The 24,592-nt window shown below is 45.4% G+C and overlaps 4 protein-coding genes across 7 annotated transcripts in view; 3 read left to right on the top strand and 1 right to left on the bottom strand.

The window, feature by feature from the left end:
• Window positions 1–615: 615 nt before the first annotated feature.
• On the top strand, window positions 616–1,099 carry LOC117040837 (histidine-rich glycoprotein-like). The gene is made up of 3 exons (XM_033138923.1): window positions 616–630; window positions 664–767; window positions 871–1,099. Exons 1-3 carry the CDS (start codon window positions 616–618, stop codon window positions 1,097–1,099), a joined length of 348 nt encoding a protein of 115 aa, XP_032994814.1.
• Window positions 1,100–2,359: 1,260 nt separating this feature from the next.
• On the top strand, window positions 2,360–2,856 carry LOC117040905 (histidine-rich glycoprotein-like). Its single transcript, XM_033139054.1, has 3 exons — window positions 2,360–2,374; window positions 2,408–2,511; window positions 2,614–2,856. The coding sequence occupies exons 1-3, from the start codon at window positions 2,360–2,362 to the stop codon at window positions 2,840–2,842; spliced, it is 348 nt and encodes a 115-aa protein (XP_032994945.1). The 3' UTR covers window positions 2,843–2,856.
• On the top strand, window positions 2,844–4,911 carry LOC117040971 (mucin-2-like; the record flags this gene model as incomplete). Its single annotated transcript, XM_033139188.1, has 5 exons — window positions 2,844–3,060; window positions 3,338–3,382; window positions 3,486–3,932; window positions 4,210–4,254; window positions 4,358–4,911. Coding segments are annotated over 5 exons (1,308 nt in total), but the record flags the coding sequence as incomplete, so codon positions are not given.
• A 9,495-nt stretch (window positions 4,912–14,406) lies between these two features.
• The window catches only part of AP2A2 (adaptor related protein complex 2 subunit alpha 2), a 55,225-nt gene continuing 45,039 nt past the window's right edge, over window positions 14,407–24,592 (bottom strand). For 2 of the 4 annotated variants that reach the window (XM_033155395.1, XM_033155384.1), the window contains exons 16-23: window positions 23,456–23,536; window positions 21,561–21,643; window positions 21,243–21,332; window positions 19,870–19,993; window positions 19,560–19,676; window positions 18,194–18,263; window positions 16,844–16,978; window positions 14,407–14,893 (exon numbers count right to left, since the gene is read on the bottom strand). In XM_033155395.1, coding sequence (XP_033011286.1) covers window positions 14,816–14,893; window positions 16,844–16,978; window positions 18,194–18,263; window positions 19,560–19,676; window positions 19,870–19,993; window positions 21,243–21,332; window positions 21,561–21,643; window positions 23,456–23,536 — 778 coding nt within the window. In that variant the 3' untranslated portion in view covers window positions 14,407–14,815. The remainder of the gene's footprint in view (window positions 14,894–16,843; window positions 16,979–18,193; window positions 18,264–19,559; window positions 19,677–19,869; window positions 19,994–21,242; window positions 21,333–21,560; window positions 21,644–23,455; window positions 23,537–24,592) is intronic. The other 2 variants (XM_033155415.1, XM_033155406.1) reach the window with 1 other exon arrangement.

The raw sequence follows: 24,592 nt of genomic DNA on the forward strand, positions 1-24,592 counted from the left end.
ACCACACCTTCGACAACCAGACCGCCAAGCAGCACTCCGAAAACCACGCCAACCACGTCTCCCTCCACCACATCCAGAACCACTACGTCAACTCAGACGGCAACCACCAACACGCCAAAGACCACTGCAACAGCCTCCACAATCTCCACACCACCCAACCCTACACATCACCCCAAAATCCTAACCACCACAACCCCCTCCACCACGACAGAATCCACTGCGCCTAGCACACCAACCCCGACAACCACAACAGGACCCGTGCCCCCCACCACACCCTCTCCTCCGACGCCGTCCACGACAACCATCACCACCTCGCCCACAACCGTTACCTCCACTTCAACCAGCACTCCAGTACCCACTGCCACAACTCTCACCACTGCTCCACCTACCAGCACAGAAACGCCCAGCACAACTCCTGCAACCACCAACGTCCCAGTTACCACGGGTAAGTCTCCTTGGCCGCTCTGCAGCAGCTTACAAGTCTTTCAGGACCCCTCTCTTCCCGTAGCGATCCAAGGGGCAGAGGGATTCCCACCTCCAGGTCCCACGTAAGCCAGCCTGCCCTCCAAAAAAGGGGACACTCGTCTGGCTCAGTCATCCAGGAACCTGTTCCTCATGTCCTCGTCTGGTGCCCTGGGCAACCCAAACTCCCAGCCGTGACAGGAGCCCGCCTTTCCCCTCTCCCACCGCCACCTAGGTGACTTTGCTCTTTTGCGTTCCAGAAACACCGAAAAGCACCACTTCTGTTCCACCACCGGTGCCTACAGGTAAGGAAGGGCCTTGAGCGTGCCCAAGGAGCTCTGCTTCTCTCCTTCTCCCGGTCCCACGTGTGATCGCCCCCCTTTCACTTCGTTTCTTTCTCCTTTGCAGTCACCACACCTTCGACAACCAGACCGCCAAGCAGCACTCCGAAAACCACGCCAACCACGTCTCCCTCCACCACATCCAGAACCACTGCGTCAACTCAGACGGCAACCACCAACACGCCAAAGACCACTGCAACAGCCTCCACAATCTCCACACCACCCACCCCTACGCATCATCCCAAAATCCTAACCACCGCAACCCCCTCCACCACAACAGAATCCACTGCGCCTAGCACACCAACCCCAACAACCACAACAGGACCCGTGCCCCCCACCACACCCTCTCCTCCGACGCCGTCCACGACAACCACCACCACCTCGCCCACAACCGTTACCTCCACTTCAACCAGCACTCCAGTACCCACTGCCACAACTCTCACCACTGCTCCACCTACCAGCACAGAAACGCCCAGCACAACTCCTGCAACCACCACCGTCCCAGTTACCACGGGTAAGTCTCCTTGGCCGCTCTGCAGCAGCTTACAAGTCTTTCAGGACCCCTCTCTTCCCGTAGCGATCCAAGGGGCAGAGGGATTCCCACCTCCAGGTCCCACGTAAGCCAGCCTGCCCTCCAAAAAAGGGGACACTCGTCTGGCTCAGTCATCCAGGAACCTGTTCCTCATGTCCTCGTCTGGTGCCCTGGGCAACCCAAACTCCCAGCCGTGACGGGAGCCCGCCTTTCCCCTCTCCCAACGCCACCTAGGTGACCTTGCTCTTTTGCGTTCCAGAAACACCGAAAAGCACCACTTCTGTTCCACCACCGGTGCCTACAGGTAAGGAAGGGCCTTGAGCGTGCCCAAGGAGCTCTGCTTCTCTCCTTCTCCCGTTCCCACGTGTTGTCGCCCCCCTTTCACTTCGTTTCTTTCTCCTTTGCAGTCACCACACCTTCGACAACCAGACCGCCAAGCAGCACTCCGAAAACCACGCCAACCACGTCTCCCTCCACCACATCCAGAACCACTGCATCAACTCAGACGGCAACCACCAACACGCCAAAGACCACTGCAACAGCCTCCACAATCTCCAAACCACCCACCCCTACGCATCATCCCAAAATCCTAACCACCACAACCCCCTCCACCACGACAGAATCCACTGCGCCTAGCACACCAACCCCGACAACCACAACAGGACCCGTGCCCCCCACCACACCCTCTCCTCCGACGCCGTCCACGACAACCACCACCACCTCGCCCACAACCGTTACCTCCACTTCAACCAGCACTCCAGTACCCACTGCCACAACTCTCACCACTGCTCCACCTACCAGCACAGAAACGCCCAGCACAACTCCTGCAACCACCACCGTCCCAGTTACCACGGGTAAGTCTCCTTGGCCGCTCTGCAGCAGCTTACAAGTCTTTCAGGACCCCTCTCTTCCCGTAGCGATCCAAGGGGCAGAGGGATTCCCACCTCCAGGTCCCACGTAAGCCAGCCTGCCCTCCAAAAAAGGGGACACTCGTCTGGCTCAGTCATCCAGGAACCTGTTCCTCATGTCCTCGTCTGGTGCCCTGGGCAACCCAAACTCCCAGCCGTGACAGGAGCCCGCCTTTCCCCTCTCCCACCGCCACCTAGGTGACTTTGCTCTTTTGCGTTCCAGAAACACCGAAAAGCACCACTTCTGTTCCACCACCGGTGCCTACAGGTAAGGAAGGGCCTTGAGCGTGCCCAAGGAGCTCTGCTTCTCTCCTTCTCCCGTTCCCACGTGTGATCGCCCCCTTTCACTTCGTTTCTTTCTCCTTTGCAGTCACCACACCTTCGACAACCAGACCGCCAAGCAGCACTCCGAAAACCACGCCAACCACGTCTCCCTCCACCACATCCAGAACCACTGCGTCAACTCAGACGGCAACCACCAACACGCCAAAGACCACTGCAACAGCCTCCACAATCTCCACACCACCCACCCCTACGCATCATCCCAAAATCCTAACCACCACAACCCCCTCCACCACGACAGAATCCACTGCGCCTAGCACACCAACCCCGACAACCGTAACAGGACCCGTACCCCCCACCACACCCTCTCCTCCGACGCCGTCCACGACAACCACCACCACCTCGCCCACAACCGTTACCTCCACTTCAACCAGCACTCCAGTACCCACTGCCACAACTCTCACCACTGCTCCCCCTACCAGCACAGAAACGCCCAGCACAACTCCTGCAACCACCACCGTCCCAGTTACCACGGGTAAGTCTCCTTGGCCGCTCTGCAGCAGCTTACAAGTCTTTCAGGACCCCTCTCTTCCCGTGGCGATCCAAGGGGCAGAGGGATTCCCACCTCCAGGTCCCACGTAAGCCAGCCTGCCCTCCAAAAAAGGGGACACTCGTCTGGCTCAGTCATCCAGGAACCTGTTCCTCATGTCCTCGTCTGGTGCCCTGGGCAACCCAAACTCCCAGCCGTGACGGGAGCCCGCCTTTCCCCTCTCCCACCGCCACCTAGGTGACCTAGCTCTTTTGCGTTCCAGAAACACCGAAAAGCACCACTTCTGTTCCACCACCGGTGCCTACAGGTAAGGAAGGGCCTTGAGCGTGCCCAAGGAGCTCTGCTTCTCTCCTTCTCCCGTTCCCACGTGTGGTCGCCCCCCTTTCACTTCGTTTCTTTCTCCTTTGCAGTCACCACACCTTCGACAACCAGACCGCCAAGCAGCACTCCGAAAACCACGCCAACCACGTCTCCCTCCACCACATCCAGAACCACTGCATCAACTCAGACGGCAACCACCAACACGCCAAAGACCACTGCAACAGCCTCCACAATCTCCACACCACCCACCCCTACACATCACCCCAAAATCCTAACCACCACAACCCCCTCCACCACGACAGAATCCACTGCGCCTAGCACACCAACCCCGACAACCACAACAGGACCCGTGCCCCCCACCACACCCTCTCCTCCGACGCCGTCCACGACAACCACCACCACCTCACCCACAACCGTTACCTCCACTTCCAGCAGCATTCCAGTACCCACTGCCACAACTCTCACCACTGCTCCCCCTACCAGCACAGAAACACCCAGCACAACTCCTGCAACCACCACCGTCCCAGTTACCACGGGTAAGTCTCCTTGGCCGCTCTGCAGCAGCTTACAAGTCTTTCAGGACCCCTCTCTTCCCGTAGCGATCCAAGGGGCAGAGGGATTCCCACCTCCAGGTCCCACGTAAGCCAGCCTGCCCTCCAAAAAAGGGGACACTCGTCTGGCTCAGTCATCCAGGAACCTGTTCCTCATGTCCTCGTCTGGTGCCCTGGGCAACCAAAACTCCCAGCCGTGACGGGAGCCCGCCTTTCCCCTCTCCCACCGCCACCTAGGTGACCTTGCTCTTTTGCGTTCCAGAAACACCGAAAAGCACCACTTCTGTTCCACCGCCGGTGCCTACAGGTAAGGAAGGGCCTTGAGCGTGCCCAAGGAGCTCTGCTTCTCTCCTTCTCCCGTTCCCACGTGTGGTCGCCCCCCTTTCACTTCGTTTCTTTCTCCTTTGCAGTCACCACACCTTCGACAACCAGACCGCCAAGCAGCACTCCGAAAACCACGCCAACCACGTCTCCCTCCACCACATCCAGAACCACTGCGTCAACTCAGACGGCAACCACCAACACGCCAAAGACCACTGCAACAGCCTCCACAATCTCCACACCACCCACCCCTACGCATCATCCCAAAATCCTAACCACCACAACCCCCTCCACCACAACAGAATCCACTGCTCCTAGCACACCAACCCCGACAACCACAACAGGACCCGTGCCCCCCACCACACCCTCTCCTCCGACGCCGTCCACGACAACCACCACCACCTCGCCCACAACCGTTACCTCCACTTCCACCAGCACTCCAGTACCCACTGCCACAACTCTCACCACTGCTCCCCCTACCAGCACAGAAACGCCCAGCACAACTCCTGCAACCACCACCGTCCCAGTTACCACGGGTAAGTCTCCTTGGCCGCTCTGCAGCAGCTTACAAGTCTTTCAGGACCCCTCTCTTCCCGTAGCGATCCAAGGGGCAGAGGGATTCCCACCTCCAGGTCCCACGTAAGCCAGCCTGCCCTCCCTTTCCCACGTGTGGTCGCCCCCCTTTCACTTGGTTTCTTTCTCCTGTGCAGTCACCACACCTTCAACAACCAGACCGCCAAGCAGCACGCCGAAAACCACGCCAACCACGTCTCCCTCCACCACATCCAGAACCACTGCGTCAACACGAACCTCAGCAACTAACACACCGAAAACCTCTCCAACTAGTTTGATTTCTACGTCGTCCAGCATGACAATACATACTCCTATACAAACATCCTCTACTTCAATTCCATTTACTTCTACTCTTTCTACTACTCCCAGTATTGCAATCACTAGCAGTTCTCCCTCATCCTCCAGTACCAATATCATTAGTATTCCAGTAACTACCCGAACTAGTACTTTGAGTAGTAGTACTCAGTCTTTGAAGACAACCTCCACTTCATATACATCAACTGTATCTCCTGGTGAGTTTCTCTTTCAATGAAATATTTTTTGGTTGAAATGTTTTTTTTTTTTGTATTTCTCCAACTTTTACGTTGACTACAGTCACTGCATCATCATTTTGCAATTTTGTTCTAGATCCCCCCCTTTCTTTACCATCTGTGCAGATCCACCCCCATTTTTAAACTTTTAGTATCATATAGGATAAATAACTTTTCATAGTTCATACTTTTCACAGTATTCTGTGGTACTGCTCCTTCAACAATGTTTATAGTCCTTTTTATTATTAATACTATACTTTCTTTTTAGTTCATTTCTATTTCATTTTTCCTTTTGATCCAGTTTTTTTCCTTTTTTGTTAATTTTTACAAATACCTAGGTAGCTGCGTATTTAGTTCCATATCTTTTTAGACAGCACAATCTAACACAATGTGTTCCTGGAACAGGAAAGTGCAAAGCAATCTTTGTTCTTCATTATGTACAATAGAACAGTCATCTTATATGAATCGGCACACAGATGTAAATTACATGGGCCTTATTCCCCTGTATCTGTGTAGAACTACAGCCTAAACGTCCTTGTAGGAAAAAGCAGCATTTGAACGACTCTGTCCCCATTCAACAGCCAGATCACTTGATTTTCAAACTCCTATATTAAAAGAAGGAAAAAGTTTGGTTTCACGATTTTTGATGGTTGGTGACTTTGGATGCAATCCTGACTTCGCATAATATAATGAACAGCTTATTGTCTTTAAATAGACTCAGGATTATACCCATATTATTTTGTTTATGCATGTCTTTTCGTTCAGACATTTTGCTTTTACTTCTTCAGTTACAGACAGTATCCCTAAAATAACAACTACCACCACACTTTCAATCATAGGTAACCTAAACTAAATAAATGGTCTAGGTGAAAGTTGTTGGCTTCCTAAGGCTATAGTCACCTGCAAACCTACTTTTGGAATAAGCCCATTGAAACCAGTGGCACCTTGTTCCAAGAAACGTATGCTTAGACGTGGGTTGAAGTACAGATAAGTTCTTTGACTTGCGAGCTACCCTTTCACATATGTCAAAATGTTTTAAATGTACTTTAACAAAAAAAAATCAAATTAATTCATTTATAACGGTTAAAATAACTGATTTCACAAAATTGTCACCATACATGGATTTACAAACAGCATTAAGGAAGGCCATATACCTGCTCCCATAAGCATGAAAACCTTAAGTAGTACACACTCTAAAAGGACTATAGCGCTCAACTGAGACTGGACAGGGGATACAACTGATAATGAAATGTATTATCCCTTTTCACTGGATTCAATATCAGCGGTTTCCAGATGACAGAAAATACCAATCATCTATATTGCCATAAAATGATTCTCCACATTTCCAGTGCTGCTTGTATAATAACTGTTTTATTTCATGTCTTTCAGGGAAGTGTGAATCTGTTGAATATGAAGATCAAGTGGTTTACAAGGGTTGTGTTGCAAATGTCACTTTGACTCGCTGCGAAGGAATGTGTCCAACATCATCAAGGTAAGTATAAATCGGTGTCAATTTGGCCAGCCACTATGACTTTTGTCTTATTACATAATCAAAAGTAATAATCTGTAAATATTACCAAAGTCAATTATTTCCATTGCTATATAGCAGCTAGATATTATATAGTACATTGCATTCCATTATCCTATATTGCATTTCTTTTTTAAGATATAGTATATAACTTGCTTTAACCCAGTGAATGATCAGTTCTGGTACTAATATTCCCAGCTATGGTTCTGACATTCCTGTCCCAAAATCAAATCCTACAGAGGTACAGTTCACATTATTTTCTACACACAGTGGTACCTTGGTTTAAGAACAGTCCTGTTTACGAACTCCGTAAAACCGGAAGTAGTATTCATGTTTGCAAACTTTACCTCGGTCTATGAATGGAAGCTTAACGGTGGAAGGGCACCGGCAGCGAGAGGCCTCATTAGGGAAAGCGTGCCTTAGTTTAAGAACGGTTTTGATTTAAGAACGGACTTCCAGAACGGATTAAGTTCATAAACCGAGGTACCACTGTACCACCTTTCATCAACAAATCCCTGCATAATTTACAAATTGTTGAAACAATCTGGTATCAATAAGTATGATAAATACAGTCATACCATGGGTTGCGTTTGCTGCGGGTTGCGTTTTTCACAGAATACGAACGCACCGAACCCGGAAGTACGGGAACGGGTTAGTTCTGGGTTCGGCGCTTTGCGCATGCACAGAAGCACTGAATCACACCGTGCACATGCAAAGACGCAGCGCTTCAGGTTGCGCTCTGCTCATGTTGTGAACGGGCCTCCAGAACAGATCCCGTTCGCAACCAGAGGTACCACTGTTCCACAAAGCAGTACAATGGTGCTTCCAACAGCAGGATGGAGGGCAACAGTATTCTGTTCAACATCTCTTGCTCTTGGTAATTTCTGAAATACTCCAGATCTGTAGCTTTGTATCTTCAGAGTTTTGCTGCTGAACAGGGGTGGGGTGACATACCTTCGTGGGTGAGCTTATGGGAAGCCACATGTGGATGATAAGTGGGGCCAAGGCCCAAAATGGGCAGCTTCAAAGCCACACGCACAAACTCAGAAATCCATACATACACACTCCTAGGACCTTCTCCCAGATGAAGGGTATTTTTATCCCTAACCTCTCCACTGCCATGCCCCTCACCTACCTGGTAAGTGGAAATGCTGCTGATGTTGGGAGGTGAGGAACAAGGCGTCCCCCTCCTCATTGGCTGCTCCTGGCAGGGAGCGAGGCTAACTTGTGCAACCCCCTCACTCATGCTTTAAAAATGTGCAATTGGCTCATATGACACCCCTGTTAAACCTGCAAGAACTGCCAACTGCTTTTAACGTTTGATGTTTTACTATGTTTTTATATTTTGCTGGGTGCCATCCAGCCAGATGGGCAGGGTTGTTGTTGTTATCGTTATTATTATTATTATTATTATTATTATTATTATTATTATTATTATTATTCCTCTCTTTCACAGGCTAAATATTGCCAAGATGATGGTACACACAGAGTGTGGGTGCTGCATGCCACTCACACTCTACAAGAAGGAGCTGGTGATGCCTTGTCCAGACCCAGAGAACCCACATAAGCCACTTGTTACAGAAATCATCCTATTTGGTGGCTGCGTATGCAACTACGATGGATGTACACATGAGGCTGACTCAGCTTCCTCAACCGTAAAGGGATTGTTTAGAGAATAATGATTGGTTATTACTTACTTTGCAAAAAGACATTTGACATTCAAAATCCCTTCGTTCATATGGATTTCTCCAAGCTTTGGGAAGGCAGGCAGAGTATACCTCCAAGAAGACTGGTACTGATAACATCCTTGGCTAATTTATTCATCATTTTGGATGGAATAATTATGTGTCTTGCTCAGAAAGTTTCCACCAAGCAACGTCTACCGGACTATGTATTGTAAAATAGTTAAATAGGTTTAATAAAGAGTTTAGTTGGTCATTCTCATTTTCAGTGGTGAGTAATTAATGAGCGTACTCCTGTACATCAGCATTCCCTAATCTGATAGCCAAATGTCAGGGATGTTGGGAGTTGTAGTCTAAAACAACTGAGTGGCATCAAGCTGCTGTGTGCTACTGGCAAACTCATTCTTTGAGCATGGATCCTCGCATAGCCAAAACAGCACCATCCCTACACAAGAGCGAGAGGTATCATCAGGTTCAGGAAAGTACAAAGCAGCTATAGAAAAAAAGTAGGCGGTGCTGAGGAGACCTTAAAAATACCTCTGTAAAGACTGAACAGGTTCAGTCAACATGGAATGCTGACTGATGGGTTGTGCATAAATCTGGAGGGGAGCGAGTAATGGAACAAACTATGCTAGAAAAGGGCACAGCATGCCTGAACAGGAGAATGCCACACTGCACCATTTTTCTGAAGGTGCTACTGAATCTTGGAAAGTTCATTTATGCCATAATGCCAGTTTCTCTAACAAACACTCAATAGACACTTTTAAGTGGCAAAAATATAAAAAGCAGTCAGGTTCAGAGGAGAAGAACAAGTATGGCTTCGAAGACTACATGAAGATCCATGCCGATGGAGAGAGGGATTGTAAACTACAGCATGCAAAGTGGGTGGGGAGATTGATTGATTGGATTGATTGATTGATTGATTGATTGATTATTTAACCACCCCTCCTCCCAAGATCCCAAGATCACAACATAAAATTACAAAATGAGAATACAAAATACATAACCAGTAACTCCCCCTCACACAAATACATTTAAAAAGCCATAGACTGTTAATCAGCTGAACACCCAGTACTGAAAGATATGTAATGAAAGTGCTTTATAGGTCAAAACCAGCACTTTGAATTGGGCCTGGAAACTAACTGGCAGCCAGCGCAATTGGGCCAGGATCAGTGTAATATTCTCAAACCATTTCGCTCCAGTGAACAACCTGACCACTAAATTCTGCACCAGCTGAAGTTCCTGAACTGTCTTCAGAGGCAGCCCTGCGTATAATGTGCTTGTTTTTTGCTCTCATCCAGTCCATTACTGAGGCAAGAGAGTGGTCCAGCACATCCACTGCCTCACCTGCATATGTAAAGGTGTAGAGAGCTGTGTGTCATCAGCATATTACTGACAAAATACTCCCAAACTCCAGATAACCCCACTCAGCAGTTTCATGTAGATGTTAAACAGCATAGGGGACAAAATCAAACCCTGAGGAACCCCACATTGAAGGCTCCATGGGGCCGCAGAGCACTTCCTAAGCATCACCCTCTGGAAACAACTATCCAGGTATGAATGATTACATATGAATGCACTCCTATGGGATATTGTGGAAGTGTATAATATAAGGATAGCAACATATTTAAAAAATGCAGATCATGAATTAAGTGGAGGAACTCGGCTCATACCTTATCACAACAGATAAACAGATTAGGCTAAGGTGCTTGTCCTAGATTTTAAGGGGCTTTGGTCTTAAGTGCAGATTGGTTTAGATGAAGTTGTGTATAAGGTTTCAGCACTTTATAACAAATGGTTTCGTACTTACATTTGCTTAAAGGCATATATTTCTCCCTCACAGTTTTCAGTGTGTTAGATGAATTATCCATAAAAAGTGTTCAATAGATTGCCAGGATGCATCAAAATACAAATGGTGTCCCCATATTATTTTATAGAGGTGGGGATAGAGGAGCAACTCTAAAGGTGTGCTTTCTTGATCAAGGACCAATATTCCAAGTCACGCATACAGAGTGATTGTTTCGCAAGTTGAAAGCAGCCTACCTCTCAATATCTTCCATAGAGGTCCATGCTGGGGCTGATTCCATGCTGTGTTTATTTCACTGTGTTAACCTAAACCTAAGTGAAAGTTTCAGGAAGTTATGGGTGAAAGCAGAATAAACTAATCTTAACAAAGAGCAATAATATTACCACTGTTACAAAATTGGAAGCTGCCCAGCATACCTGTGGATTTTGGTTAGGATTGCCTGAAGTTGCCTTCAAAATGACCGGATCATACAGTGGCAAAAAGAAATGTGCCACAAAGACCCCTAATAAAATAAGAACCAGCTCCTGGGCAAATTGTGACATTAAGGGCTGTATCTATGGAAGATCCCAGGTTCAATGCATGGCCTCTCCAGGTAAGGGTGGGAGAGAGGCCTCTCTGAAACCCTGGAGAGGCCATGCCAGGTAGTGTGGACAGCAAACCAATCAGCTAGATAAAGCATGATTGGACTCAGCATAAGGCAGCTTCCTATGCTCGTATTGAACAAGGCAAATGTTTTGCAATCTTAGAAGTGAGACATGAGAGCTGTACTGTTATGGGCAATGACCTCTTCCAAATCACATACATTTACACATGGCTAATGAATGCACACAGAGTACTATTGATCCAAGAAGACCTGCATGTGCCCTGCTCCCACCTCTTAGACACTACTAGAAGTAGGTGAAGTACAGATCCATGTGAGCTTCATTTCTGTCGTTAGATCAGAGAAAATGTGAGCCAGGAAGCACTAATGTAGGGAGCCCAAGAGGCTAATGTCTTCATCCAACCTCACTCTAAGCAGATACCTCAAGACCAGGAAAATAAAAAATAAAATAAAAAGAGAATAGCTGGGGGGGGGGGAAATGAGTGATAAAATAATAATACAGTGGTACCTCTGGTTACACTTAATTCGTTCCGGAGGTCCTTTCTTAACCTGAAACTGTTCTTAACCTGAAGCACCACTTTAGCTAATGGGACCTCCCGCTGCCACTGCGCCACCAGAGCACAATTTCTGTTCTTATCCTGAAGCAAAGTTCTTAACCTGAAGCGTTATTTCTGGGTTAGCGGAGTCTGTAACCTGAAGCATATGTAACCTGAAGCATATGTAACCCAAGGTACCACTGTAATAAATTGCATATTTAGCTGGAAGGCACTGAGTTATGAGTTTGCTGGCTGGGGAACACTCAAAAGTACTCTGCTTCAATGGTCAAGAGCAGGGGTCCCCAAACTAAGGCCCAGGGGCCGGATGCGGCCCAATCGCCTTCTAAATGCAGCCCGCGGACCATCCAGGAATCAGCATGTTTTTACATGAGTAGAATGTGTCCTTTTATTTAAAATGCATCTCTGGGTTATTTTTGGGGCATAGGAATTAGTTCATAATTTTTTTTCAAAATATAGTCTGGCCCCCCACAAGGTCTGAGGGACAGTGGACCGGCCCCCTGCTGAAAAAGTTTGCTGACCCCTGGTCAAGAGGATTGGAGAGTTGCAATAAAAAAATCAGGGCCAAAGTCTTTGTCCTATGCAATCAGGCTTTCATTTCCTCTGCACAGTAGGTAGTGATGTTTTGTATTTATCTAAATCGTAATTCTGAAAGCTGACTATAAAATGAAATTTTCACATTTGTTAGCCCTGTGGTAGGAAAAGAAGTCATGCTCTGGGAATGAAAAAAGAAAAGAAATTTTTACTCTTCTAGCCATTTATTTATTTTTTCCATTAAAGATAACATGATTAGTTTTTAATATTTTCAATTTTTTTACAGTCATAATAATCAAAGCCCACCATATAAGCTTGTGATTTTTATTTTATTTTTTACAAGTGAGATGACTACACATTACATATTGGAGTGTAGGCCTAAAAGTGCACAATATTTTGTCTTCCTGTTCAGGTATTTTCACATGTCAACAAAACAAATACTGTACCTTAATTACTAATACTGCTTTAGCCACAGAAACTGTTAACTTCTGCTTGAAATGGAGGAGGACACACAACTTTGGTAAATCAAGGTCATTTATCCCAATAAAGAGAAACTTTCTTTTAAAAAAAGTTTTCTTCAAAACAATGCCTTTATGGCTCATATCAGAGGTGAAGTCTTGCATAAAGTTTGATTACTCATATATACAGTTGGTCATTCAGCCACCTATATTTAGAGTCCTTTTTCTCTATGAATGATATCCAATGTTAGTCATACTCTGAGAAAGCCCACTGAAGTCAATGGACTTATCTAAGTGAAGTCCATTAATGTCACATGGCCCACCCTGAGTATAATTTAGTTAAATATCACACTTTGTGGATAAAACCACATCTCTTTGCAAAAATTATACAAGTGAACAGTACACAAAAACAGTGTATTGAGGTGGAATTAAAAAGGAGGAGACAAACTATGCTTCCAGTGGGACGGATCTATGTTAAAAATGAGATGGCCATTCTTCCCAGCATCTGTGATAAGACACACTTCAGAAGACCTCTGAATGCTTAATAACATTTAGTGTAATCACAGTAATGCAATGGGCTTGTCATAATGACAATTCCTAAAATTTTCCCCAGTGACAAGAGAATGTACAAGTTATTGTTTTATTATTTTACTAGGTTACACACCAGGTAGTTCCATACAATGCGTTTCAATATAACTCATCAAATTTGATTGAAGAAGTTGGTCAATATTATTCTGATCTAATAGCCACATTAAGAAGTAAAGTGGATTTTCAGTTTTTAATAAGTTAATTCCAAACGCTGGGATAGAAGAAGCCACTTTGTTGTTCGTTTAAAAGCCTCATAACTTAAGCAGCAACTGATATTTGTAATCAGACAACATTGGAGCTTATTTTATTTTTTAAAAATTTTTTTACATTGCCCTTGTGTATAAATGTAGTCATAAATTACTTGTTAAGGAGCTCTTCGGAGGTGTGTAACGGTAGTCAGTTTAAGTATCATTCTACTTCTGTCAAAGAAGATGCCAGTTCCACGGCATGTTCCACAAATGCATAGATCTTACCAAACTACAGATGCCATTACTACGCTGTTTGAAAACAGGACTGTCAAGTTCTAGACCAGGCATAGGCAAACTTGGCCCTCCAGATGTTTTGGGACTACAGCTCCCATCATCCCTGACCACTGGTCCTGTTAGCTAGGGGTGATGGGAGTTGTATTCCCAAAACATCAGGAGGGCCAAGTTTGAGGAAGCCTGTTCTAGACCAAGTGTTCTGGTGACATGACAAGCATTTCAAAGCAATCAGCTTCCTACCCATCATGCTTGCAGAATCCCAGTGTATTTCAAATCTGAATAGGCTAAACTCTCCCTGATCAGAGCTAGTGGCTATCCCTATGATTCAAAATATGTTAAATGGGGGGAAATACTTTTGTTTGTTTGTTTGTTTGTTAAACTGGAAAGTGTGGGGGGGGAGAGAAGTGTGGGTCCCTTGGAAAGTCTTGGGTAAAAGAATACTTCAAGTGATTTCTTAATTTAAAGTCGAAGTGTACTGATGTTTAGATGATCAACCAGAGCTTTGGAAAAAACAACAACAACATGTTGTGCCCAAGAACCCAATGTGGTTTTCTTACTTAAGCATTTATCATGACGATAACTCTTTGGTAGTTCAGAACTTGGGAGAAAAGTGGAGGGTTGGGATTTAAAGGAAGTCATTTGAGGATATTAAAATATGAACCAGAATATGTGCTTATGCCTCCAAATGTTCTTATAGCCATCTTCAGATGTATCTAGATCCTTTAAAAAGGACATGGGGTAACATTCAATAGAGCAGGAATGGAATCTAGCCGTCTTTGCACACCAACATCTCTTTCATACTTTTTTTTTTTTGCTAGCATGCGTCTAGCAATTTACAGTGGCATTTTCCAGCAAAACTGTTTCATTTAGTTGGGATTAACCATACCTGAAGTGAATTTTAATAAAACAACTCCTGCCAAAAATATATGAAGCACAGTTGAGTTGAGACAGACAAGACCTCCCACACACATACAAGACCTCCCAGCTTCTTTGCACCAAAAATCTAAGAGTCATTTTATTTTATTTTCACATTTAAGTAATTTTATGTTGCACATATCATTTGTTTCACATAAAAGGGGAAAGGTCCTTTAAGGCAGGGATGTGAATGGGGTGGCAATTATTTTCGCAGACACTGGTGTACAAAACATTTCTGGAGCAGGACATGGACAATGGCAGAAATGAAGAATCAGAAGGGGTTGCATATTATGGCTCAGAACTGTTCGGAAAGTAATTCACATAACCTTCGAGACACCGTTTCTTTACTTGTCCGTAGTGTTAATCTGTACATCTGGAAAAGAGCAGAAGAACAACTTTTCAGTGGCTGCCCCCCAAAAAAACCCACCCCAACACATTTATACAGGTAAGATCTGAATGGAAGTGAACAGTGACTGGTGGTGTACATTTAAAAACACAAAATCTTTGCAACATTTAAGTATTTATGTCTTATTTGTGGCCTTTTCCTCATCAACTTTCTAAAGACAGTTTTGGACCACAGGCGGGCTGGGCAAATGGGGCTCTCCTTGGGTTCTCAGCAGGGGTGTCATCTAGGCACCCCCCTCAAAGCCTTACTTTCCAGTGAGGCCCAAATGAGATGCCAGTATATTTTTGGTGCCCAAGAGGGCTGATCCCATGAATGCAACATCCAGTAATATTGTAGTCACATCTGATGAAGGTGTTTCACTCACTGAGAGATAACCAAAGATGTAGCTAAGAACCAGTGCCAGAATTTGCCTATTTCCCCTTCTACCCTCCCCCCCACCTCTTTTGCATCATGTATTTCGGATTGCAAGCCTTAGGACAAAGACTGTTCCATTACTGTACTAATCTTTAGGCTGGAGGGTGGGGTATAAACACTAATAGTGTCATTACATAGTTTAGTCACCAGGTGGCAGTGGACTGAGATGTACTTGTATGGAATTAAGGAGTTTCCTTGTTTAAGAGAGATGGACAACCAACAAAAAAATTTGTCTGGCTTCCTAGCTGGTGTGTCTCCTATATCTTCCACGGCAAGTATAAACTGGTGCATCGTTACCACTTGGCTTAGTTCCCACTGCTCACAAAATGACGTTAGGAGTCATGCCATCCTTAGACCATGAAAAAGCAGAGCTTTTCGGAGTAGCAGTGCTGTACGTTTTAGTACAACAGTATTTTAAAATAATCCAGTTATCCTTTAGAACTGAAAATTAAGTATACTTTGGGCTGCACATAAGCATAAAAGGGGGGGGGGGAGAATAAGGAACAACTTCCACAAAGGTATCACACAAGGAAATAAGCTCCCTACATAAGGGCAAGAAGAAAGTGCTAAAGATGTATGAGCATACAGAGAATGTCCCACTAGCTGCTGCTACTGAGAGAAGCTGGCAGAAGGGTGCTCCTCCTACCCTTTGAGGCAAGTGAACCTGAGAAACATGGTGACATGGGAAGCTGTCTCAAAAACAGATCATTGGTCTAACTAGCTCAGTACTGCCTACACTGACTAGCAAACACTCACCAGGACTTCTGACAAGTGTTCCACTAACCGGAGATGCCAGCGATTGAACCAGGCATCTTCTGCATATAAGGCATGTGCTCTATGGCCCTTTACTTTTAGAGCTCTAGAGCAGGGGTCAGCAAACTTTTTCAGCAGGGGGCCGGTCCACTGTCCCTCAGACCTTGTGGGGGGCCAGACTATATTTTTTTTGGGGGGGGGAGGATGAACAAATTCCTATGCCCCACAAATAACCCAGAGATGCATTTTAAATAAAAGCACACATTCTACTCATGTAAAAACACGGATTCCCGGACCATCCACAGGCTGGATTTAGAAGGCGATTGGGCTGGATCCGGCCCCCGGGCTTTAGTTTGCCTACCCATGCTCTAAAATGTTCCAGTCTAGTTCAGCAGAGGCGCAGACCTGCATGTGGCAGTGCACACAGGAAAATTAGTCCCAGCGAAGCGGTTGTTACCACTTGTCTGGCAGGTATTATTTCCAAAGCAGGGTCTCGAAAGAATGCATTATGTCTTAGGTTAACCGAGGAAGCAGAATAATTGCACAGCTGCTGGAACCATAGAACAGCCGCAAGATATTTCACTCTGTCTTAGCTGTTTGTTCCTAGAAAACAACCTCAGACATAATATTGGCTGATGAGTCACAGAAGTGCGCATAGTAAAACCATGTGGTATATTTAAAAAAAAAATCTCTTCCGTTTTGCTCTTCCACACTTTCAAAACATTCAGCAAGTAAACAAGAAGGCATTACCTGTGCCTGCAGGTTGGGTTCAAGACGCATCAAACATCCAATCTGGAATGATTTTGTGTGGATTATGCCAGCTCCGACAAAGTTAGCAGGATTGGGATCTACTTCTTCCAGTAAAGCTGTGCCAAAGCCAATAATCTGTCAAAGGAAAGCCAAAGGGGGATTTGAACCAGAGACCAGGAAAAAGAAAGAGCAGGTGGTGAGAAAGGAAGGAAAAGGGCCTTACAAAAAATGACCTTGATCAACATGCTGAACACACAGCAGGTCAAATGGTGGTCAACAACTTCCATGCAGCCCCTCATAACCAGACTCTTGGGTTACAGGACTACCAGAAGAAGTGCAGTGTTTGAACTGGGGCTCCACATATACATTCCTGCAGGAATGTCTCCAATTGTAGTGGGAGCATATCTGTGGAGCAGTGGTCCTTGCACTAGATTTCCCCCAAAATGACTTGTATTGGACTCCTTGCATGCTTTCAGAATGGGTTATGTGAGTTTCAAGAACTCAGCTGCTTTGATTGCTGGCTACAACTCCTGAGGCTCCTACCTACAAGAAGCAGACAATAGACAGACAGCTGGACGAACCACCCTACAAAGTCTAGGCACAAACAAGCCTTTGTGCTCTGAAAGGAACTGGTAACATTTGGCAGTTTACATTTCATGTACTTCCCCTACCACATGATTTTCTCACATTAGGCATAGATACCTGCAGGAAGAAAGCCCATTTATTATGTGCAGGTCTCTATGTGCGTAAACTTCCCCAGAACTTAGCACCCCAACTGCACATAGGCATCTCCGCTGCAGATATCCATACCTCAGTTGTATGTGCAAGTGGACTTTTATGTAGATAAAATTTCCTGTATGCTTCTCCTGATTCCTCTTGTCAGGAATGAGCGGTACTCAGAGAAAAGGCTCACAGTTGTCTATGGAATGATATCCCCAAGCCAATGCTCATGTCCTTTTGGGGGGCTAGGAAAAGAGCTTTTTTATTTTTATTTGCTCAGAACTTTAAAAAAATACAATTTAAAGTGGGTTTGATTCTGCTGCAGTGTGTGTGTTTTTACATGCATTTACGTTTTTGTTTTAACATTGTTTGAAACATTTTGTTTTATTGCAGGTGGTTTTTATTGTTTTTCTGGCAAAGCACCCTGGGAGCAACAGCAATGAAGCGTGCAGGTTATAAATGCCCAAGTAGAAATGATGATAACAATCTCAGTGGTGGGATCATCACCTTGTCATGGTGAGTAATCTTGCTCAGCTACGAGTGATAGAAGAAGAAGAAGAAGAAGAAGAAGAAGAAGAAGAAGAAGAAGAAGAAGAAGAAGAAGAAGGATAACAACCACCTGCTACCCACCTTTGCCTTTGTAATTTCGGTATCCATTGGATGGTTTGCTTTAAAGATGTTCTGCACTTCCTGTTGAGGGCTGCGAAGTAACACCAAGGTTAGAGTAGTTAACATTTGCTTTGGTTTTACAGTACAAACATGAGAGAGTTAGGCAGCATTTCATATAGAACCAGCAAATTAGGGGTGGTTAAAACTGAACCTATAAAAACTGAGGCTTGAAGCAATTTTTCCCTGCAGGGTTAGATCAAGTTCATCCTGCCTTCACAAAAAGGACATCAGCCAGCCAATGAACCAAATATTGATTCAGCAGTCTGTTTTGCCTCCCTCCCTCCCTCCCTCCTCCCACCCACCCACCCACCCACAATTCAGGTAGGCTGCCCACTTTTAAAAAATCAACTAAAATGTTAAATTTACATGTAAACTTAACAAGCAGGACCAGTTTTTAAAACACTGCAAAATTAGCCCAGCGGATTGGGGAGAGGGAAAGGTATGGATCATATCCATTACTGACTGGAACATTCAGCAGATCTGGTTATTGACACACATGCCCTGGTGACACCCAGATTGGATAACTGGAATACGCTCAGCATACAGTTTCCAAGCACAATTCAGGCTGCTGGTTCTTGCCTACAAAGCCCTAAACCATTGGTGAGGAAGCTGTGGTCCTCCAGATGTTGTAGACTCCTGCCATTCCTGACCACTGGCCACTCTGGGTGGTCCAAAGGAAACTGGAAGTCCAACAACATCTAGAGGACCACAACCCCCAGCCACCACCTCAGCCCTAAGCTGTTTGGGAACAGGGTATCTGAAGGACTGGCTCCTCCCATATGATCCTGCTCACCTACTGAATTCAACACTGGAGGTCCTGCTATATGTTCCAACATTTTCTGGAGCACAGTTGGTTGGGATACTGCAGCACCCAGATCATGGAACTCTTGTCCTTATAAGCTTCAGGCACGTTACTCTGCCGAACTTTTGATTTCATTTAATGTTTCTCTCTCTCTGATTTAAAAACTCATCTTGATCTATACACTATTATTTAGTGATTGTGGAAATGCTTTTATTAATGTTTAGTAATTTTATAAGTTGCTTTGGATTTATTTATGAAGAACAGTAGGGTTTAAAAAAATGAAATAAAAGGAATGTATTGTGCACAGCTAGCTGTGGGAAAATGCAGAACTTGTCCTTCTCCAGTACAATCCTGCAGAGATGTTAGTACGAAGGAGGTCAATGTTCTTCTACATCAGCTTGACTGATGAAATCATTTACACCTTTATACACCCCTGGAAGGGCTCAGGTTAATGGGCAGGCACCACCAGACTAAAGCAACACAGCAGGTGCCATTAATGGCTCTGCAGGATCTGAACCATCTTACCTGCTTAGCTGCTTCCACCTCTGGAAGAAGTCTTGAGCGGCCATTTCTGTAGGCTGGAAAAATTTGTTCAGTGTGATGGGAAGCTTCACAGAAATGTTTTGCAACGTTCCTCCATATCTGAAACATGCAAACAGCAACGATTTTAAACCTTTGAGCATTAAAGTCTTCAAAGCAATATAGACACAGGTGTCTGTTGAATTAAAACTCCACCCCAAAATGTGGTTCCCCGCCCCAATCGTTTGGTTTCATTTGTTTAGAAGGCAGTCCTTACTTAAACCCAACACATATAGACCCAAATTAAGAGTTGTACCTGAACTGAATATTTAGGGCTGGTGCTTCCATGAAGTCCGATATGCACTCAATGTTTACTATCTGCTGCACCTGAGCACCTCCCTCCACAGTGGGATCAACTGGTTTCGTCTGGAGATTCAGGCGTGGCAAGTTAAGGAAACAGGCGATTTGGCTAACTTAATATTGGGAAAGTGCTGGCATAAAGTCACAAATACCCAAACTAAAACATGATACATTGATTACAAGAATGTGATTTAAGTGCAAAAAATTTTTTTTTTTTTTTGGGGGGGGGGAGTAATGCAAATAAATAACAGCCGCAAGGGAGCCTGAGCACCACCAGGGCTGCAGGGGGTGGCAGGGGTGCATTTTCATAGGTTCGTGGAGTAGAAAAGGACTTGGGAGTCATCTAAGCCCAACCCCCTGCTCCTTGCAGGATGCAACCACAGCATCTCAGGACCCAGACAGATGACCATTAAGCCATTGTTTAAACAGCTCCAGAGGAGAAGATCCCACCACCTCCCAGGGAAGCCTTCTGCACTGTTGAATACATAGTTCTTGACATTAGGAAGTTTCTCTTTAAATAGTTTAGCCAAAATCTGCTTCCCTGCCATTTCCAATCATTGGTTCTAGACCAGCTCTCCGGAGCAGCAGAAAGCAAGCCTGCTCCATCTTTGGTGCAACAGCCCTTAAGGTATTTGAAAGCAGCTTTGGTGTCTTTCTTTAACCTCCTCTTCAAATGGAAAAATCAGGCATGCACCTACTCACGCACCCTGCTCTTTGCATCAAGAAGGAAGCCCCCTGACACAAACAACAGTTTGCGGGGTGCATTTTGCCAGGAGCACAGCTGCGGATAGGAAACATTATCTCTTTCTCCTGAACTCTCCATGGTGCTCAGGATCCCCTGCAGCAGCTATTTAACATTTTCCCCTAAATGCATATGAAATTGCATTCATACAAATAATCATAAGATACGGGTATTTCAGAATCTAAAAAAAGTCAGGTTTGCATGACAGCTATCTTCAAGAGTAACCTGAGTGACAGAACATTTTGGGGGATCCCTTGACACTAGAGGGGCAGTCACAGGCTCCATAAACATGGTCACTTAAACAAATAATGTAAAACCAACTCTGCCTGCATAATGCTTAGTAAAGAGAAGGGACACATTTTTCTTTTCTAGGTCAAACACAGAACCAGTCTACCTTCCTGACATGATTATCCTTAAATCCCCTTTCTCTATATTGTGGTCCCCCAAGAAATGCAATGAACACTTTTGCCCAATGTTCTCCAATTCTTCCTACTGAACTGCAGTCCCTGCAGCATACAGCCTGATTCCTGCGCTTAAGGACAATATTTATTTCTCTTGTTAGTGATATCAGGTTAACAAAAGGATATCAGCCTGGAGTTCATCTGAACAGATTAGTGCTGGAGTAAAATTCAAAAATTGTGTTGAAGTCTTGTTACCATAAAATATGAACATCCGACCTGGAAAGAAACAAGGCAACACTTATGAGCATTTGATTGAAACCACCACCCAAGCCTACTTAAGCGTGAAAAGGAATTAATTATAATATGCAAGGCTTTTCTTACATTTTTACAAAGGCTCAGCAATACTGGTATTTCATTAGGGGCCCAAACATGACACTTCTTACAAAAATAGGACTTAAGGTAATACTGTAGAATGCAGTTTATCATAACCTGTGTTGTTCTTACCCAGGTTCTGCCGAAATTCAGATTTCAAACCAATCTGTAGCAACTGATTCTCATATAAGACTCCATTATTTTTGCAAACAAACCTAGAAAGAGAGGAGCGGGCACAATATAGGAATTATGTTTTAGATAAATCACATGTTGTTACCAACTGCTTTAGATAGAGAGGATGCAGAAAGACATCTGTGCACCCAGGAGTATTAGAAGAAGTCAAGAAGAAGCAAGAACCAAGATAGAATCAAAATCAAGAAGTAAGCTGTAGGTCAAATAGTCCTTGCAAAATTTGCTTTATTCCTCAACTATTCCAAGCTGCCCCAATCACGGAAACATTGGGGGGAAGGGTTAAGGAGCCACAACATCCATGCTTTGAGGACTGGGCAACTGGTAGGAACAAAAGACTGAAGTTTGAAAGACATGGCAATATCCCCTAGTGCATCTTAGAAACATTTAAATGGCATATCACTTGCTTGGTGCCAATTCTAAGTATGAACTATTGCCAAGTTGGGGTAGGCTTGGTGTTTTCTCTCCCAGCTAAGACTAATTAGTTCAGGCTTAAAACATCAATTACCTACTAACACAATTAATCAGAAGACAGACAGCAATGCATTATGAAGAGCTTTAGATTATGGTGGTTGCCAAATTGTGGTTGCCAAAGGCAAATGATTTTTTAAAAAATGTTTTGGAATTTTATGTATTAGGTAAATTATGTGGGTTAGACGAATGGGAGAAACAGTACAAACTAGCTATGGGCCTGGGGATCTACTATGTGACCTTGGACAAAACATGCAGCCTCGATATTTCTTCTGTAAAATAGGATCGACAGTCTAGCTCACGGGAATGCTATGAGTGTGCAGACCTTGCATAGTGCTTTGCAATCTGCAAAACAAATAACAGCAGTTGCGTTATTTTAGTTTAGTAAGAGTTTGGGACCCAGGCACAGTCTTGGTTCTTACTTCACTATTTTTTCCTGGAGGAAAGACTACACATTCTAGCACACTGTAAGAGCCAAAGCCACGATATTCAGTTCCTTTGAATACTTATCAACACTGCAGAGCTCTGCCCCAGAATATGCTGCATGTTGACTGCCAGAGAGTATCGTAGGGCCGATTCACAAACACGTGTGTGTGTTTCTGTGTGTGTGTGTGTGTGTGTCACTCAGCCTCCAGATCCAGGATGTGTGAAATGACAATGCTGCATTGTATTTAAAAGAGATAGTGGTTTGAGGACTCCCTCATACCTGCATGTTCACCACTTGACTACAATATCAAGTAAAACCAGCCCACAGCTTTTGCAATTAGGCAACATGTAAACTTTGAAAACATTTGATCTATAATTACCAAGCTCATTGATGAATTTCAAAAACACCAACAGATCCAAAGCAATTGATGCCAGCTTCCATTAGTCATACCTCATGTTACTGCCACTGCAGGTTGCATTCGGTGTGGGTTACGAACACACCGAACCTGGAAGTACCAGAACAGGTTACTTCCAGGTTTGGCGGTTCGCACACACGTAATGACATCACGCGCATGCGCAGACACGATGCTTCATGTTGCGTTCTGCTCATGTTGCGAACGGGGCTCCGGAGCGGATCCCATTCGCAACATGAGGTACCACTGTACAAGCAATTCTATTGCCTTTCTTACACTCTTAAAAAGCTTGCTACTTTTCCAATTACCTTCCTGGATTAGATTTAAAAACTGGATAAGAATATAAAAATGTTGCTTCTCCCTATGACGATTCACACGCACATTTTGATCACGCCTGCTCCAAGGCAGATCATACTCAGGACAGAACAAGCAGGAACAAGTAAAATCATTTGAAATGATGTGCTTTAAAAAAAAAAAGTAAGAAGTTGTACTAGTTGCCCAGTCCTGCAAGGATTTAGTATTGCTTACGTGTGAAAAAGCTCATCAGCATCATGCACAGCATCAGCTGGTTCCTCAGAAACCACCTGCTCATTTGAAGATAGGTCAGGACTAAAGTGAAGCAGCAGAAAGAGAAGAGAAGAGAAGAGGTAGCACACAGAAAAGGAGAGGTTAGTTAGTAAGGAGAGGAAAACTTAGGGAGGAAGAAAAATCCCTCCTCCCAACTCCATTAACAGCACTCTCTTAGACCTACTTACTGAAAAACAAGTCCCATCGTTCAGCCTGGACACTGAGGTCCAGCTCCGAAGGCCTTCTGGTGGTTCCCTCACTGCGAGAAGTGAGGTTACAGGGAACCAGGCAGATGGCATACTCAGTAGTTGCACCCACCCTGTGAACGACCTCCCATCAGATGTCAAGGAAATAAACAACTATCCGAGTTTTAGAAGACATCTGAAGGCAGCCCTGTTTACGGAAGTTTTTAATGTTTGATGTTTTAGTATGTTATGATATATGCCAGAGATCAGCAACCTACGGCCCATGAGCCTCCTGGATCTGGCCCACGGCCGTTCCGTGGATCGGCGTGGGGGTTCCATGCAATTTCCCCCCCCCCCCCGGAAAAAAAAATATTCGGCACCATTTTATTTTTCGGCGTCTTTCCCCCCACCCCCTCACTGCAGAGGAACCTCCTCCCTCCCTCCTCCTGGTGCAGCCATAGGCCAATCACCCGCAAAGGACTGAGGCCCTGGCCAATGGACGGGTGGCTGCGCATGGCCGAGAGGAGGAAGGGGGCTGGGCTGAGCTGACTCAGCACCATTTGCAGCTGAGCAGCCCATGCCGGAGCCTGCTGCTTGCCGCCTCCTCCTGTGCCACCTCCTCTGCTCCTGCCGCTGCTGCTGCCACCGCTGCCAGCCCAGTACAAAGCGGAAGCTCCAGCCGCAGGGCGAGTGCTCCAGCCCCCCACCAGAGCTTCCTCCTGTCTCCGCTCCCGCCGCCGCCACCCCAGCACAGGACCCGAAGCTCCAACTGCAGGGCGAGCGCTCCAGCCCCCCTGCTGGAGCTTCCTCCATTGCCGCTGCTGCAGTATGCATACAAATTTGTTAATCCCCCCCCCCCCAAAAAAAACAGTCCGGCCCACCACAAGGTCTATGGCCAGGAGACTGGCCCACG

The sequence above is a fragment of the Lacerta agilis genome, chromosome 1 (assembly GCF_009819535.1).
Source record: "Lacerta agilis isolate rLacAgi1 chromosome 1, rLacAgi1.pri, whole genome shotgun sequence".
In the NCBI taxonomy this organism is placed as follows: domain Eukaryota; kingdom Metazoa; phylum Chordata; class Lepidosauria; order Squamata; family Lacertidae; genus Lacerta; species Lacerta agilis.